The 17,530-nt window shown below is 37.6% G+C and overlaps 1 protein-coding gene across 1 annotated transcript in view; it reads left to right on the forward strand.

Annotated features, from left to right (window-relative positions):
• The window catches only part of CNTN3 (contactin 3), a 382,508-nt gene that overhangs the window by 320,932 nt on the left and 44,046 nt on the right, over positions 1-17,530 (forward strand). Inside the window, exons 14-18 of the mRNA XM_070455661.1 lie at positions 12,767-12,884; positions 13,779-13,937; positions 14,037-14,186; positions 16,089-16,159; positions 17,106-17,340. Of these exons, the coding sequence (XP_070311762.1) occupies positions 12,767-12,884; positions 13,779-13,937; positions 14,037-14,186; positions 16,089-16,159; positions 17,106-17,340 (733 nt within the window). The remainder of the gene's footprint in view (positions 1-12,766; positions 12,885-13,778; positions 13,938-14,036; positions 14,187-16,088; positions 16,160-17,105; positions 17,341-17,530) is intronic.

The following is a 17,530-nucleotide window of genomic DNA, read 5'->3' on the forward strand; positions in this document are numbered from 1 at the left end:
ACTGTGTAAGTTTTCTCTTGAAACTCATGAATGATGTTCTGTCTGAAAGAAGAGCAGTGAATAGGACTTTACAAATATAGTGGGAAAGTATGGGAGTGAGAAGGGAGTTTTCTCTAGTTATGAGGTGTCTTGATCCCATTGTTTTAGTGAACCTGTCCTCCTGAATTATCAACTTCACCAGTTCTTTATCTCCTCCTCACCCATTTGGTGAGACAGGATGGCTGGAGGGACTGGGGCTGTGTGTTTCTGTTCCCCCATGTGGGAAGCTAGATTTGGGTATTTTTCTTATAAAGAGGTGGTGGTTTTGTGTTGCTATCATGTGTGACTCTATGCAACCCCATGAACAAGATTTACTAGGCTACTACGAAACCCCAGCAGGTTAGGCTCTGGTGAAATAGTTTCTTCTGAAGGCAAAATTTGCTTTTTAAGAACAATATAGTGCTCTGGCTTATTGTAGAATGGTTCATTTTACCTTCCCCTCCCAGAAATATGAGAGGATATTCAATCATTATTCACTATGATGATCCAGTTGAGTTCCTGGAGGTAAAATTCAGAAAAGTGTGGGGAACCACCGATGTCCTGGGTTCCCGGGAGTGTTCGCTCTTAGACTGGTTCTGCTGACCCTCCAGAAATTCATCAGTCACAGTTCAGATTTCTCTATTCCAGTACTGGCTTCCAGGGAAAATTCTGCTGTTGGATTTCTGCTCCAGAAAGTTGTGGTTCTCTGTATTTGCCTGTCTGTCTCTCCATTTTAGAGGTAGTGGTTTTATTCTGTGCCCTTACTTCTCTGCCAGATTTAAGAGGAGTTGCTTAGCTCTTTACTTGTCAGAACAGAGTGATGACTGCTAAACTGTTTATATGCCAGTTGAAAATCAGAAGTCAGGGTGATTGGTCTGTTTTTTAATTAGGTTATTTGACTTTTTATTATTGAGTTGTAATTGTCCATAGTGGCTTAGATTTTTATGTCTCAATTTCAGGAAGAAAATTTTTCTACTTTACAAGACATAATATTTAATTATACCATATAGTTGATCTGGACATGAATAAGAAAGTGAAGAATAAATGGCTCATTTGGGGCAGTTGAAAATTTTAGACACAAAACCTAGGAATTTTAGATGTTTTTTATTACAGCAAATACTCGAATTTTGAAAACCATTTTTTAATACTGACTTTAAAATTTTAGATGATGCTTTTTACTAGAAAAATAGTCTAATGATAATATTTGATGGCCAACCTCCTGTCTTTGATAGCGTACAGTGAACGATGTCAGATTCATGATCTCCAAAGAAGATTTAGCTTCGGGACCAGGGACCAGTCTTGATCACTCAAGAGCTTTTGTGTAGCAGAGTTTTGTTAAAGTATGAGAAGGGGCAGAGAAAGCTTCTGACATAAACATCAGCAGGGGGACGGAGAGTGCCCCCCTTGCTAGTGTTAGCAAGGAAATTATATACTTGTTAATTGGTTATTACAATAGATCAAAAGAATGTCTCAAGTTTGTAAAGATCTTACTAGATCCACTCCTATAATATACATTTTAAGATAACAGGATTAGTCAGAAGGTTTTCAAGAAGGAGAAACTGTTCTCAAGCAAGATATATTGTTGTTATATAATCCTTCCTACAAAGTTTAAACTGAGTTGTTGTTTGTTGCATAATCATCAGTTATGGAAAACATTTTATGTGACTAATTTATGTAACATTTTAAAATGTTTTATGTGACTAAGACTAAGGAATATAGACAGAAAAAAGACATTTGTCCTTTTCTTATCAACCTGCCTAGGAATTGACTCTCTCAGTCTCTCATCTTTTTTGTCATCTTTTTTGATAAGACTTTGAGATTTTGGAGAAGGAAATGACAACCCACTCCAGTACTCTTGCCTGGAAAATCCCATAGATGGAAGAGCCTGGTAGGCTGCAGTCCATGGGGTTGCAAAGAATCGGACACGACTGAGCGACTTCACTTTCACTTCTCTTTCTTTCGCTTTGAGATTTTAAAAATCTATATTTCTGGAATATCAGGAAAGCTGTTGGCATATTTTGGTCTGAAGTTGTAATAAAGCTAGCATGATGACTTTGTGAGCAACTCTCCTAGGAGAGAGTATAATTTTATTCTCTCTGACTCTGGGTATCTTTTCTCTGGCTTATCACACAGGCTACTGACATGAAAGGACATCTAGATCAGGGTTGTTGGAGTTTTTTTACATCTATTTTGGTTTCTTGGCACAGTCAGCTTAAAACAACCCTGCAAGGCTGAATCTTGATAAACAAAGAGTACAAACTCACCATTCTCCCTCTCTCAGAACTGCTGATGGGAGGAACCCAAGGAAAAGACAGAAAGTAAGAGGACCATTTTGTGTAGTCTTTGTAGGTCACCTGCCCTCAAAAGAGGCAGTATGGCAGCTACAGAATGGATCTGAAGGGATGTGGCTCATGGTGTTTTCCAAAAAAGGCTTCACAAGCACACTTTGCCCAACTTGCTCTTCTTTCACTATGACTTTGACGCTGTTCCTCATCAAGTGGTGAAATGTCTACCTCTCCTCTTAAACCCAGGTAGGCCTTTGTGACCACCTTAACCAATAAAGAAAAATAAGAGTGAAGCTCTGTGATTGCTGAGGCTACCTCATAGAAATGCATGCACTTCTACCTTGTTGTATTGGTACAGTTTTGCTTGGAATCCAGCCAGCATGATATGAGGAAGTACAAATAGGTAAACAGAGAGGTCTACCTTAAGGGCATGGCTGTGCTTCCACTCACTAGCCAACACCACTCAACAGTCATGTGAGCTGGTCTGCCTGTCCCCATTCAAGCTGCCCCAGCTGATAAGGTTTACAGCTGAGATGAGCTGATGATCTCTGCTCAGATCACACATTGTTGAGTGGTATAAATGATCATTTTTTTTAAGCCACTAAATTTTGGGAGTAATTTATTACACACCAGAAGTAATTGGAACTAGGAAGTGAACGCAGGGCATTTGGCACAAATTGCTTGCTCAAGTTTCCATGAAACAGTGGCTTCTTGTACCTTTGAATCAATGGATTTCATTTTTTATGTGCTAACTTTATAATTCTACAAGGGGCAGATCTACTCCCAGTATATTTTAAACCTCTCATGTCAGGGTAAAAACAACAAAGACAAAATAGACATTTGATCTGTGAGATGTGATTGCTACTCAAGATAAGCTCTTAGATATTGTGCTCAAGATATCGTGACTTGAAATACCTTCATTCTTTGTCAGAATTGTCATATCAGTTCAGAGTAATCTTAGGGTGATTCACATTGACTAGTAATTTCTGTAGAAACCTATCACTGTGTTGAATTATTTCAATGACTATTGTTTTAAAAATGACAACAAGTACATCAGTGAATCTAATGTCAAGGAAATGAGCCTCATGCTTGACCTTTAGTACCTGTTTCACAAATACTGCTTTCTCACCCATCTTCCAGAATGAAAATATGTACTGGAGTACTTTTCTCAGCTTATAAATCCAGCAGTAAACAACCTAACTTGATGATTATTTTATGCATTTATTGACTGTAGAGCTTTAAACCTAGGGAGAAGATGTTGATGACTTCTTGAACCTTTTAGCTCCAGGAGGAGTGAAGATGAATATGAAATCTCAAAAGTTTAATGAGCTTTGATACTAGCTGATCATTAGAATTAGCTAAAAGTTCTCCTCTTTCTCATCCATGCTTATTTAACTGTTCTGGGATGTGGCTTCATGATTTCTGGTATGTTTATAAAGACTGTCCAGGTGAACTTATTGTATAGCCAGTGTTGAGAACTACTGGCTTAATGATCTGGGTAGCCAAGCATTTTGCAAAGCACAGATAAGGTACCCAGTAGGCAACATTAAACAATGCAGAATAAGATCCATGCTGTTTTCAATTTTGTTTCAATCATTTAGGTTAAATCAACGAGAGTAATTCAGTGTGGTGTTGAGTTTGTCACGAATGATTTTCCAATTCTTGTTAATCTGCCTTTTTAATTAAAAGAGCAAAGGTCACATTCTCAGAGACTTTGAAAATGTACATCTAGTGTCCATTTACATTATTTTGGATCATGTCTGTTTGCATTATTTTCTATGTCTACCCTTTTCATTTTATCAGTTAACTATTATTTTGGTCAGCACTGTTCCATGTTAGATAAAAGTACACATATTTCTGTGTTGACTTCTATATAATTTAAGTTTAAGAAAGTTAAATAGTTTAAGAAAAAATTAAGTGAATAATAGAGCATTTTGTCCTGGGATGTGGCTTACCAAAAATGGAGAGGTGACCTTCTAATGACTGAAGTTTAAGAAGCATTGAGGGAATAATCACCGTGGGAATAGACACTAGGTGTTGATGATCGTGAGATCACCAGCTTTCAGTAAGATACTCCACAAACACTACCCTGACCAGAAAAAAACAATTCCCCAAATCATTAGTATGAGCTTGATGTTGAAATAGAAGCTGATACCTCTAAGGTAACTTGGGTACTGGATACAATTAAAAATATGTCTAAAGGGTCTTTGACCAAGTTTTTATCTTTTATATGTCACTCTTGCAATAGTTATGATAGGAGAAACTGATATCTAAATTGTAAAGGATCAGTTCAGTTCAGTCACTCAGTCGTGTCCAACTCTTTGTGACCCCATGGACTGCAGCATGCCAGGCCTCCCTGTCTATCACCAAACTTATACTCAAAAGTTTACTTTTGGGTGTACTCAAACTCATGTCCATTGAGTTGGTGATGCCTTCCAACCATCTCATCCTCTGTCATCCCTTTCTCCTCACTCCTTCAATCTTGCCCAGCATCAGTCTTTTCAAATGAGTCAGTTCTTCGCATCAGGTGGCCAAAGTACTGGAATTTCAGCTTCAACATCAGTCCTTCCAATGAATATTCAGGACTGATTTCCTTTAGGATTGATTGGCTTTATCTCCTTGCAGTACAAGGGATCCTCAAGAGTCTTCTCCAACACCATAATTCAAAAGTATCAATTCTTTGGTGCTCAGCTTTCTTTGTAGTCCAGCTCTCACATCCATACGTGACTACTGGAAAACCATAATTTTGACTAGATGGACCATTGTTGCCAAAGCAATGTCTCTACTTTTTAATATGCTGTCTAGGTTGGTCACAACTTTTCTTCCAAGGAGCAAGTGTCTTTTAATTTCATGGCTGCAGTCACCATCTACAGTGATTTTGAAGCCCAGTCTGTCAGTGTTTCTACTGTTTCCCCTTCTATTTGCAATGAAGTGATGGGACCAGATGTCATGATCTTAGTTTTCTGAATGTTGAGCTTTAAGCCAACTTTTTCACTCTCCTCTTTCACTCTTAGTTCTTCACTTTCTGCCATAAGGGTTGTGTCATCTGCATGTCTGAGATTATCAATATTTCTCCCAGCAATCTTGATTCCAGCTTGTGCTTCCTTCAGCCCAACATTTCTCATGATGTACGCTGCATTTAAGTTAAATAAGCAGGGTGACAATATACAGACTTGACATACTCCTTTCCTGATTTGGAACCAGTCCATTGTTCCATGTCTGATTCTAATTGTTGCTTCTTGACCTGCATCCAGGTTTCTCAGGAGGCAAATAAGGTGGTCTGGTATTCCCATCTCTTTAAGAATTTTTCATAGTCAAAGACTTTGGCATAGTCAATAAAGCAGAAGTAGATGTTTTTCTGGAACTCTCTTGCTTTTTCAATGACCCAATGTTGGCACTTTGATCTCTGGTTCTTCTGCCTTTTCTAAATCCAACTTGAACATCTGGGAGTTCACAGTTTACATACTGTTAAAGCCTGGCTTGGCATGTAGAAGCCTGGCATTACTTTGCTAGTGTGTGAGATGAGTGCAATTGTCCAGTAGTTTGAACATTCTTTGGCATTGGCTTTCTTTGGGATTGGAATGAAAACTGACCTTTTCCAGGCCTGTGGCCACTGCTGGATTTTCCAGATTTGCTGGCATATTGAGTGAAGCACTTTCACACCATCATCTTTTAGGATTTGAAATAGCTCAACTGGAATTCCATTACCTCCACTAGCTTTGTTCGTAGTGATGCTTCCTAAGGCCCACATGACTTCCCATTCCAAGTCTGGCTCTAGGTGAGTGATCATACCATCATGATTATCTGGGTTGTGAAGATCTTTTTAGTACAGTTCTTCTCTGTGTTCTTGCCACCTCTTGTTAATATCTTCTGCTTTTGTTATGTCAATACCATTTCTATCCTTTATTGTGCCCATCTTTGCTTGAAAAGTTTCCTTGGTATCTCTAATTTTCTTGAAGAGATCTCTAGTCTTTCTCATTCTTTTGTTTTCCTCTATTTATTTGCATTGATCACTGAGGAAGGCTTTCTTATCTCTCCTTGCTCTTCGTTGGAACTCTGCATTCAAATAGGCATATCTTTCCTTTTCTCCTTTGCCCTTTGCTTCTCTTCTTTTCATAGCTATTTGTAAGACCTCCTCTGAAAACCATTTTGCCTTTTTCTTGGGGATGGTCTTGATCACTACCTCCTGTACAATGTCACGAACCTCTGTCCATAGTTTTTCAGGCACTCTATCAGATCTAACCCTTTGAATCTATAAAGTATCATTTATTCCAATTTATTGGTACCAAAGAAAGTAAAAAGAAAAATTGATGTGAGCCAATTGCTTATTACTGCCCTAAATATGACCTTTGTAGATAACTTGGCATCCAAGTTTCAGATGAAACTATTAATCAGTCAGAAAAACTAACACCGTTTCCAGTGTTAGGGTCTATCTTCATCTTTCAGTGGTTGCCAGTTATTTCTGTTCCTTGGGTGAGCAGTGTCCATCTGTAAAACAGGTGGTCATGTCACAACCATTTGGGATGTGTTGGGGGGACTTAACTTGGTTGGTCAGAAATACAGAGGTGACTCACATCCGCCACCAATTCCCTCAGGGACTTTCACAGTTAAAACCACCACTCAGGTTTCAGAGGTAATCTGCTGGTTAGACTGTTGCAGGGTTCCTGTGTATGATTTACATGCATTGTCAGGGCTTGGAAGACAACCCAGTTGCTGGGATGAATGATTAATATTGGAGTCTGTACAATAATAGGCTGTGTAAAAGTGATTTTAAAAAGAGAAGCAATTCTATTCTACCTTGCCTTCCAAATTGTTTTCAAAATACCTTTTTTTCCCGCTTAAACTGGCAAATTATGCTTCTTGGCAGCGCAGCAGCAGCATTTATATCAAGAGTGCTTACTAGGGAATTAGTTTTTGCTGAAAATTTGTTTTATTTAAAGTTCATGTTATATTTGCAGGGTTCAAGAGGTTTTCCAAGTTCCAAGGTTTATTTTATACTTTGACTTTTAGCATGCAGTATATCTCGCAATGTACTTTCAGCTTACCTGTATTTAGTGATGAGCTGTCTGCTTCCTTATCTTCACCTGGTGTGGGTTATTATGTAGTGTTTTTTCTTTCAATACAGAGTGGTTTTTAAATTATATCAGAAATTTCATTCCCATCATCACCTAAGAAAATATATGGGAAAATTAACAAACTTCTCATCTAATTCATCTCATGCACTCTGGACTTTCCCTTAGCATTTACTTCAAAGATGATTTAGCTTATAAATCCATTTACTGTTTATACATGTAACATGTTCTGTACATATGATCTTTACTTGGAGAAATATATGTAATTAGATAAGCATATAATTAGATAAGTAAGTAATTCTTAATTACTTAGCAAAGCTCTTTGAGTTTTTTCAAATATAAAAAAAAAAATGTACTGTCATTAAGACATGAGTATGAACCTGAAATCAGCTACAGCAAAATTAAGTGGAGCTTTTGGTAGTGGGGGAGGCTTATTCGTTTGGATTTGTGAATTGATTATCCCCCTTACATACTCTACCCCTCACACTCTCAAAGTAGACTATTTTCTCACCTGTCTTAGAGTCTCTGCATATGTGTAAGTCTCTGCTGCTGCTGCTGCTAAGTCGCTTCAGTCATATCCGACTCTGTGCGACCCCGTAGATGGCAGCACACCAACTCCCCCATCCCTGGGATTCTCCAGGCAAGAACACTGGAGTGGGTTGCCATGTCCTTCTGCAATGCATGAAAGTGAAAAGTGAAAGTGAAGTCGCTCAGTCGTGGCTGACTCTTAGCGACCCCGTGGACTGAAACCTGCCAGGCTCCTCCGTCCATAGGATTTTCCAGGCAAGAGTACTGGAGTGGGGTGCCATTGCCTTCTCTGTAAGTCTCTAGTATAGACCATTTTTTCTAACCCTCTTTTGCTAGATAGCTTCTGTTCCTATTGCAGATACTAACTATATTGAGGCTCCGTAAAGTCATAGATTTGTCTGCATACTTTGACCTTGCATTACACTGTACTTTTACATTGATTTGTAGTAGTCATTTTGGGCTCCAAGATCACTGCAGATTGTGATTGCAGCCATGAAATTAAAAGACGCTTACTCCTTGGAAGGAAAGTTATGACCAACCTAGACAGCATATTAAAAAGCAGAGACATTACTTTGGCAACAAAGGCCCGTCTAGTCAAGGCTATGGTTTCTCCAGTGGTCATGTATAGATGTGAGAGTTGGACTATGAAGAAAGCTGGTATTGGTATTGGACTCTTGAGAGTCCCGTGGACTGCAAGGAGATCCACCCGGTCCATCCTATAGGAGATCCCTCCTGGGTGTTCATTGGAAGGATTGATGCTGAAGCTGAAACTCCAATACTTTGGCCACCTCATGTGAAGAGCTGACTCATTGGAAAAGACCCTGATGCTGGGAGGGATTGGGGGCAGGAGGAGAAGGGGACGACAGAGGATGCGATGGCTGGATGGCATCACCGGTTCGATGGACATGAGTTTGAGTAAACTCCGGGAGTTGGTGATGAACAGGGAGGCCTGGTGTGCTGTAATTCATGGGGTCGCAAAGAGTCGGACACGACTGAGCGACTGAAATGACTGACTGTAGTAGTCATTTGATTAATCTTTCAGCTTTAAGCTCCATGAACATAAAGACTGTTTTTTTGTTTTTTTTTTTCCCTCACCATGTTATCCCCAGTGACTAAAGTATAGCCATTGTTTAATGAATATTTTTTGAATCAATGATCATATTTAAAAAGATAGTGCTTTTTCGAAAGAACTAAAATTCATATGACTGAGGGAAATGTCTGCCTCATCTTAAAACCCTGTTTAACCTGTAGGAACAGGGCTCTTCTATTACTGAAAAGCTCCATTTTCAAGTAATGCTATGATCAGCAGCATAGAAATAAAACTTGCTTTCTGAAAGACTGAAATTATACTGCTACAGTTTGAGGTAGATGTTTTAAGGGAAATAGGAATAGGGAAATGAAGATTTGCTTCTGTATTTTAATTCTAGTCCATTCTATTTGAGGTGGGGGGAAGGAGAATTTAGGAAAACTGTATAAAGAAAGACTAAAGCACTAATTTAAGAGATAATAAAGTAGGAGCTATTTTTATTCAAAGAGTTATTGTGCTCCTAAGAATTTATTCAAAGAGTATTAATGTTTGTAATGTTTGTAAATTGCTTTGTGTGAATTCTGTTTACACTCAAGGGATTACAAGCTTGTTTCTAAATATTTCTAAATAATAGATATAATTTTACTGATGACTATATTGAAAAATAATCTATCAAGGGCTATTATACAGAGAATAGACTAATTCTATTTGGGTTTTTTCTGGACACTCTTCTCCTATTCTCTCTTATAATCAGTAATTAATTACATGTAGTTTAACCATTAACAGTGAAAACTGATGGGGACAAGATTGGTTTGGTCAAAGTGAAACTTCCTTTTGGAATTCCCTTGTCTGTTTTTATCTTTTTTTTTTAATGTCTGAGCATAGTCATTTTCATTTTAATAATAAAGTATCAAATGGTCTAGTTAATAGTATTTTTATTATTATTAAGCATTTTATTCTTGTGAAAGAAATTGAAGTTTAGAATTACAGCCATGTTTTTTTGACCACTTAAACTGTGGTCCTATTTACAGTGGTGCTTTAAGAGCTATAGTTACACATTAGAAGAACTGCATCTTGAGAGCTATTATGTTCTCCCCCAAAATACACAAGCTATAAATGCATAGCCTGATGACTTTTCACAAAACGAACCCATTCAAGTAAACAACAGTGAAATCCAGAAGCAAAGGAACCCCTACTCCAGAAGTCCTAGTGATTGCTTCACTGCAGTACTAACTATCCCACCAAAGATAGTCACAATCCAGATTTATAATATGATAGGTCAGTATCATTTTACTCTTTTCTGTCTGATTTATATCTTTTATTTATGTTGAGGCTTGGCTGTGCATGTTCTGTGTAGTTATAGTTCATTGATTTTCATGGTCTGTTAGTGTTTTGTTAAATGAAGATTGCACTGCTTATTAAGCTGCTTTATTGTGATGGACTTTAGATTGTTTCCATCTTTTAGCTACTACCACAGACATTCTTATAAATGTCTTTGATGAGCATATGCACACATATCTGTAAAGTATGTAATAGCGGTGGAATTGCCGGGTTGTAGATTATGTTTATATCCTGCCTTAGTAGATATTTCTAAACAGTAGATACTTCTAAACAATGGGAGTAACTGCACCAGTCCACACTCCCATTAGTAATAATAAGAGTTCCAGTTGCTCCAAATCCTCAGAGGAACTGGAAATTTCTTTCCTCTTTCATTTTGAGGTTGTATATATATGGTATGTGCCATGCGATTTATTGAACCTTTATTACATAAACTTCCATAAATTTGTAAACATAACTTTTTTCACACACACATAAAACCCTGACTTAGGTTTTTATCCTACAGAGCAGAGGTTATATATAAGGCACTTCTCTAACCTCCAGTGAATCATATATGGCAAGCATTTAATGAAATTTTGTTAAGATCAATCTTAACTCTTTATATTGCTTCATTAAAAGACAACAGATAGGGTGAGAGAGAGAAAGCACTAGAAGAGGAATAATATAAATTTAGTCTACTGTGAAAAAAATTAAGGACAGGATCCTTCTTAGTTTTTGCTTCATTTTATTTTTCATTAATGTATTCATCAACATCATTTCATGTTGGTTCTGAAAGAAAAACTCAATTGTTCCTTGTCTGCATGTTCATTGCTTCCGTTTTCACTTTCAGTGTAAAAAATAATTAAAAGTTACATTTCCCTTGATCGTGAGCCCAGCTGTATTTCTTCAGGAAGATGGTTTGGGTATTACATAAACTAGCTAAGTTATGTCTCTCTTCACCCATCAGTACTGAAATGAACAGAAATGACAAACCCAACATCAGTCTTTTTTTTTTAAACTTCTTCAAGAAGCAAAACCAGCTTATGTGCCTATAAACTGTATTCATGAATCTACAGACATAAAGAAAAATCCTGCTTTCAGCCCCTTTTTACGCAACTGCTTTCAAAATAAGCAAGTAAACACAGGAAATAATAATAGCTTACCCTAATGCCTTAATGTAATTTAATCGTAACAGTTCTTACTTCACTGAAAATAAGAGATTTCTATAGAAATGATAATCAACCTCCTGTGAGGTTATGGAGCTCATAAAACCTGAGAGTTTCTAAAGGTCAGCAAGCATTAAAGGTTTTGTCCTAGGGATAAATTTCTAAATAACCCTGAGGAGAAAGAGAGAGAGGGAGAGAAAGGAAAAAGTTTAACTTGATGAAAGTAAAATGTGCAAACTTAACAGTTTCTGGATTATTATTTAATTACAGCCATCAATCACCTCCCATTTGTCTATTCCCAGTACTCAAGAAAATCATGCTAAAGCCATACTGTCCAAACCATCAGAGAATGTATAGACCATTTAAAGTCCTAAGGATTTGAAGCAATATTTAAGAAATCACCCTAGATAAGATCTTGGGAAATTACCTGAAAACAAGATAGTGGAATCCATCTTTCAACAAATACTAGGAAAACCCAAAAGTAAAATTATCCTTTTAATTTATAAGACAAACCACTCATTGCTTCCTTGTCTGTACCAGTTTAGAGATTTTCCCAGTAAGTGATCCTTTTCAAAAGGCTTTGCTTTCCAAATCATTTTATTTCAATTCATACTTTTACTAATGCATGAAACTGGCCTGTAGTTAGTCATTTTATGAACATGATTTTACATTCTTTTAAAATGAGGACTATTTGAAGTTGAGCTTTTAGAAATACATTTGCTTCATTAATTGGCACTGGGAAGTGCCAGCCAGTGTCTTTATGGGCAGCTATTATTTTTTGGTTTAAAATGTTTAATTTCTTCTTACTGAAGAGTTCATACTGACTGTCCCTAAATTCTATAGCAAAGGAATTAAACAGCATTAAGCTTTTTAAGCTTCAAAGAGCTCAGAAAAGTGTCTCAACCGTGGTAATCCCCTTGTCCTGCTGCATTTATCTCCCACCAGATAGCTAAATGCTTCCCTCTTCTTCTCAGGCAGATAATTGCAGAGAGGCTGGAGCAAGAGAAAGAGTTGAGCTGGTGCTGAGCAGTGGATATAAAAAGAAGTGTCATCCTAGTGGAAGTAAATAGACTCTGAGACTGTAATCTCTGCCCTTATTTATCTGTGAAACCATAAATGCTCAGGGGAAAGCTTGTCATTTATTTAGCTACAAAAACCTATGTCTGCAGTCATGTATGGTTTTTAACTTGTTTTTATTTCCATACTTTCCATTGGAGCAATCTTCTGTTTTGTAACCACCTAGGTCTTCTCTCTAAATATGGGTTTTGTCCCAATGGTGTTGTTGAATATGACCTTTAAGATTCTCAGTGTTTTCTGAATAATAATATGTTCATTACCTGTGTTTTCCAACAGAGTTCATCAGGTGATTTAATGATCAGAAACATTCAGTTGAAGCACAGTGGAAAATATGTTTGTATGGTGCAGACGGGGGTAGACAGTGTTTCATCTGCCGCTGACCTCATAGTAAGAGGTAAGCATTAATGGCTCAGTGTTTTTTGTTTTGTTTTGTTTTTAAACATGTTAATGGAGCCTTCCGTGCTGAAGAAAAAACCATGATGAGATAGCAATATGAGCATGCAAGTTATAATATTGATTTGATCCCCACCCCACCCAAATAGACCAGAAGATGTACCAACGAGGACTGATGCTAATTCAAAGAAATAAAAATCTCAATTCTGTCATTCCAATAGCTCTCACAGTAATAAGCATTCCACAGCTGCTGACAAGCTGATGTGTTTTTGAACATGTCATTAATTCAGTGATAGTGTTTAATGTGAAAGAGAATAGTGATAGAGTGTGTGTGTGTGTGTGTGTGTGTTGTATGTGTGTGTACTTCCAAAAAACCAGGATCATCCAGAATGACTGAGAAAATTTGCCAATTTGAGCTACTGTCCAAAGTACTGATTTGCTACTGGGCTGAAAAATGACCCAGAGTGCATTGTAGAATAAAACAGCTCTAGATAACAAACTGGAAACTTCAGAGATGTCCCAGAAGATTAAAAAAAAAAAAGGTTCACGCAAAAGTGAAGGTTATTGAATTTGGAAAGGTACAGGAATCCTGCCAAACAGAAGACTCAAAAAGCAGATGTCATTTGCAGTCATGGAGTGTTAGGCCTTTGGAATTTATGGCTCAAAATCCAGATTTAATATCTAACAATAGGAATGCAAAAGAAAGAAAATGGTTGTTTATTGCCAGGGAAATTTCCTTTTTCCATACGTGCTTTTGAAATTGGGATCCATTGGAGGTATTCACGTGTCATGAGGCAGGTTCTTCCCTTTGGTTTATGGAATTGCTAACTGGAGTCAGACATGACTGAGTGACTGGCCTGAACTGAACTGTTGTTTGCATTTTTGCCTTCCATAGGTTCACCTGGGCCCCCAGAGAACGTGAAGGTAGATGAAATTACAGACACAACAGCCCAGCTCTCTTGGAAAGAAGGTACAGACAACCACAGCCCAGTTATAGCCTATTCTGTCCAGGCGAGGACGCCCTTCTCCGTGGGTTGGCAAACAGCCACAACAGGTAAAGGGGGAGAGGCAGATGCCACTGGTGCAAACGAATGGATTTCAGATCAACCCTGAGATGCGCGAACGTTTACCTCTCTGAAATATTCCTTTGTAGTGCCTGAGGTCATTGATGGGAAAACACACACAGCTACGGTAGTCGAGTTAAATCCATGGGTGGAGTACGAATTTCGGGTTGTAGCCAGTAACAAAATCGGAGGTGGAGAACCCAGTTTACCCTCAGAAAAAGTAAGAACTGAAGAGGCAGGTTAGTGTTTTTGTTTTCTGAGTCGTGGCTTCATAGGTCTTCCTTGGTGTGTGTTTCCACTTTTGCCCTTGATCCCCAGGCCGGCAGGGGTTCAGCCTCAATAATGCCTCGTTGCAATTATCTGACCTATCTCACGGCAGACTGGCCATATGGCATTTGTCAAAAGATATACATGTAAGTGAATCTGATGTAGTGTGACATTTGCAAGAGTTCAGTCCAGCGCCGGCCTTCATTAGTGCATGTAATGTGACTATGTTTTTGTCACTTAAGGTTATAATTACTATCTGACATCGTCATCCTGTTAACAGGGGAAGTGCTGTTTTCATTTATAACAAGCATTGACAAATTGGTAGGATAATGACTTTTGGGAGATCAGCTGCTAGGAAATCTCATTCTGCCCTCCAAGCTCAGTGAATGAGCTTAAGTGATTGATGAATAGGTATATTTTGGCTCCTTGACTATTAAGTTAAGAGAGAATTATTTTTAAAATTTTCATGAGGGGCAACTATTAATATTAACTGTAAGACCCCTTTGTAATGCTAAAAATGTAATGCTAACATTGAAACCGCAGAATAGAAACTGTGTATGTTATCATGTTATTGAGGCATCAGACAGGACTTAAGACTTTGCTTTTCAGAATCTGTAGACTAAAATTATGTTTGAAATACAGCCGATATATCACTTTGGAGCAAGGCCAAGATAGCAGTCATGGGATATATTTCAGTAATTTTCATGATGCTTTTTCACTTAGGACAATGCGTAGAATGTTCGTGCCAGGGATTATGAGAAATTGGGGAGCCATGTTTGTCTTGAGACTCTGTTCATTTATTCACAGAAGTATGTTTAGGAAGTATCTGCTGTGTGCTGAGCACTTTGTAGGTACAGTGGGTATGGCTGTGATCACAACAAGGACCAACTTTAGGTATCTTATACTCTGGGTGTGTCATGAGATTTACAAAATATACATTTCTGTTAGTGAGAAATCGAATGCCTGTGTGAGATTCATAAAAGAACAGGATTTGGAGATTTCAGTGTGAGTCATTTTCATATAAAGCCAGTGTTCTGAGAATTCTATCTTTACTTAGAGTAGTCACACGTTACATGTTCATGCTTACGTGGTTAGGCCTAGAAATTATCATACCAAGTAAAATTAAGGCAGAAAGAAAGGCTGCAAGAAAGGCTGTAATATCATATGATATTACTTATATGTGGACTCTAAAAACATGGTACAAATGAACTGATTTACAAAACAGAAATAGATTCACAGACATAGAAAAGAAACGTTCCCAAAGGGAGAAGGAAAGGGGAAGGATAAATTAGAAATTTGGGATTAACAGATACGCACTACTATATATAAACTAGATAAAAAACCAGGACCTACTGTATAGCATCGGGAATTGTATTCAATATCTTGCAATAATATAAGGGAAAAGAATCTGAAAAATATATATATGTGTGTGTACATATGTATGTATATATGTCTGTAATTGAATCACTTTGCTGTACACCTAAAACATTGTTAGTCAACTATATTTCAATTTAAAAAAAGTAGCTTTGACACTTGGGGAAAAAATTTCCATGCTGAATTGATTTGTCATAATCCCTCATGAAATACTTTTTCTCATTTTATTAACCTTCATACTGAGTAATTTTTTCTTACTGTTTGAGATATTTTGAATCTTTCATAATTTTATGCAAATGTAAATCATGTGATTATCTCCCCAAAAGATAAATATATTTAGATATACACACATACATATTGCATGTATATACATACATGTACATGTAATATGCCAGTTGTAGAATTATTCAGATATTAAAAGTAAACAATGTTGAATCTTCTTTCTGATAAATATTACCTAATGTGAATAGGGTTTCATCTCTTCTCTCTAACCTGTGTAGTGCCAGAAGTGCCTCCTTCAGAAGTCAGTGGAGGAGGTGGGAGCCGGTCTGAACTGGTGATCACCTGGGATGTAAGTGTCTGGGCAGCGTCTGCCCCCTTAGGGTGATGGTCTTCCCACAGCCCTGGCTTCCTGGGTGATGCTGGTGGTGCTAGTGATGGTGGTAGAGCTATTAATACTGGCTCATATTTTTTAATGTTCATTTTGTGTTAATCTCTGTTCCTAGCATTTTGCTTTTTTTTTAATTTTATGCTTACAACATTTTTTTTTAGGTTAAAAACACTAAGGCATAGAGATATTAAATAATTTGCCCAAGGTCATCTGGCTGGGGATGAGTCAAGTCTTGACTGTTGACTCTGGAGCTGTTCCCCCACTGATGATGCACATGCCACTGCTCCAGGCAGTGCTGCTTTCTGGCCATTCTCTCAGCCCTTGCTTTATGTCATACTTAGGAAGAATGTTAACTAACAAAGCCAGAAGGCACTAGAGTTGTCTTTCTTTTTTGAAGATGTCGATGGAGAAATAAGAAGTCAAGAGATCATGGAGTATCAATAGAAATTTTTGACATGATGCAAATACAGCTTTGAGTTTAAAAATTGTTTTTACTTCCTTTCTTAAAGTTTTATTCTTGCACTGAATTATCATATCAATATATAATTTTTTCTATAAGATCAACATTAGGGAGGAGATGATTTTTATTTAATTTAGAGATGCAGTATTTCAACTGAAAGTATATCTTTATTACTCAGAACTCAAATTGGGGCTACAGGATGCTCAAAAATCTAAATTATTTTGGAAAATTCTAGTTAGTTATCTGGATGGCTATGAAAGAGTGGCGTGTGTCTATTTTAAAGCAGCTCACTGTCTCCCTGTCCCTTTTCTCTTTTCTTAATCCAGCCACTTAGTACAATGAAGATGATTACTTAATGACTTTTAGAAAAGACCCCACATTATAGCTGAATTTATTTTTACCATGCCCTCATGTGGAAGTGTGATTTAATATGTCTTTTCTTTATAGCCAGTACCTGAAGAACTACAGAATGGTGAAGGTTTTGGGTATGTTGTTGCTTTCCGCCCTCTTGGAGTAACCAACTGGATCCAGACAGTGGTCACATCTCCTGATACCCCAAGATACGTCTTTAGGAATGAAAGCATCCTGCCATTTTCACTGTATGAAGTTAAAGTGGGTGTTTATAATAACAAAGGTGAGGGACCGTTTAGCCCAGTGACAACAGTTTTCTCTGCAGAAGAAGGTATGGAAAGGCTATTAATGATTTTTCAACTTTACAATGGTGTGAAGTGGGACACATATTCAGTGCAGATTTTACTTTGGTTCAGTCTTTTCCTGGGCTGGTGATGTGGAGTCAAATAATGTATCAGGGTGTTGGGCAGCAGTAGACACAGCTCCTAGTTGGCCAGGCAACCACAGGGGTCAACAGTGGA

Source organism: Odocoileus virginianus, chromosome 26 (assembly GCF_023699985.2).
Source record: "Odocoileus virginianus isolate 20LAN1187 ecotype Illinois chromosome 26, Ovbor_1.2, whole genome shotgun sequence".
NCBI lineage: Eukaryota > Metazoa > Chordata > Mammalia > Artiodactyla > Cervidae > Odocoileus > Odocoileus virginianus.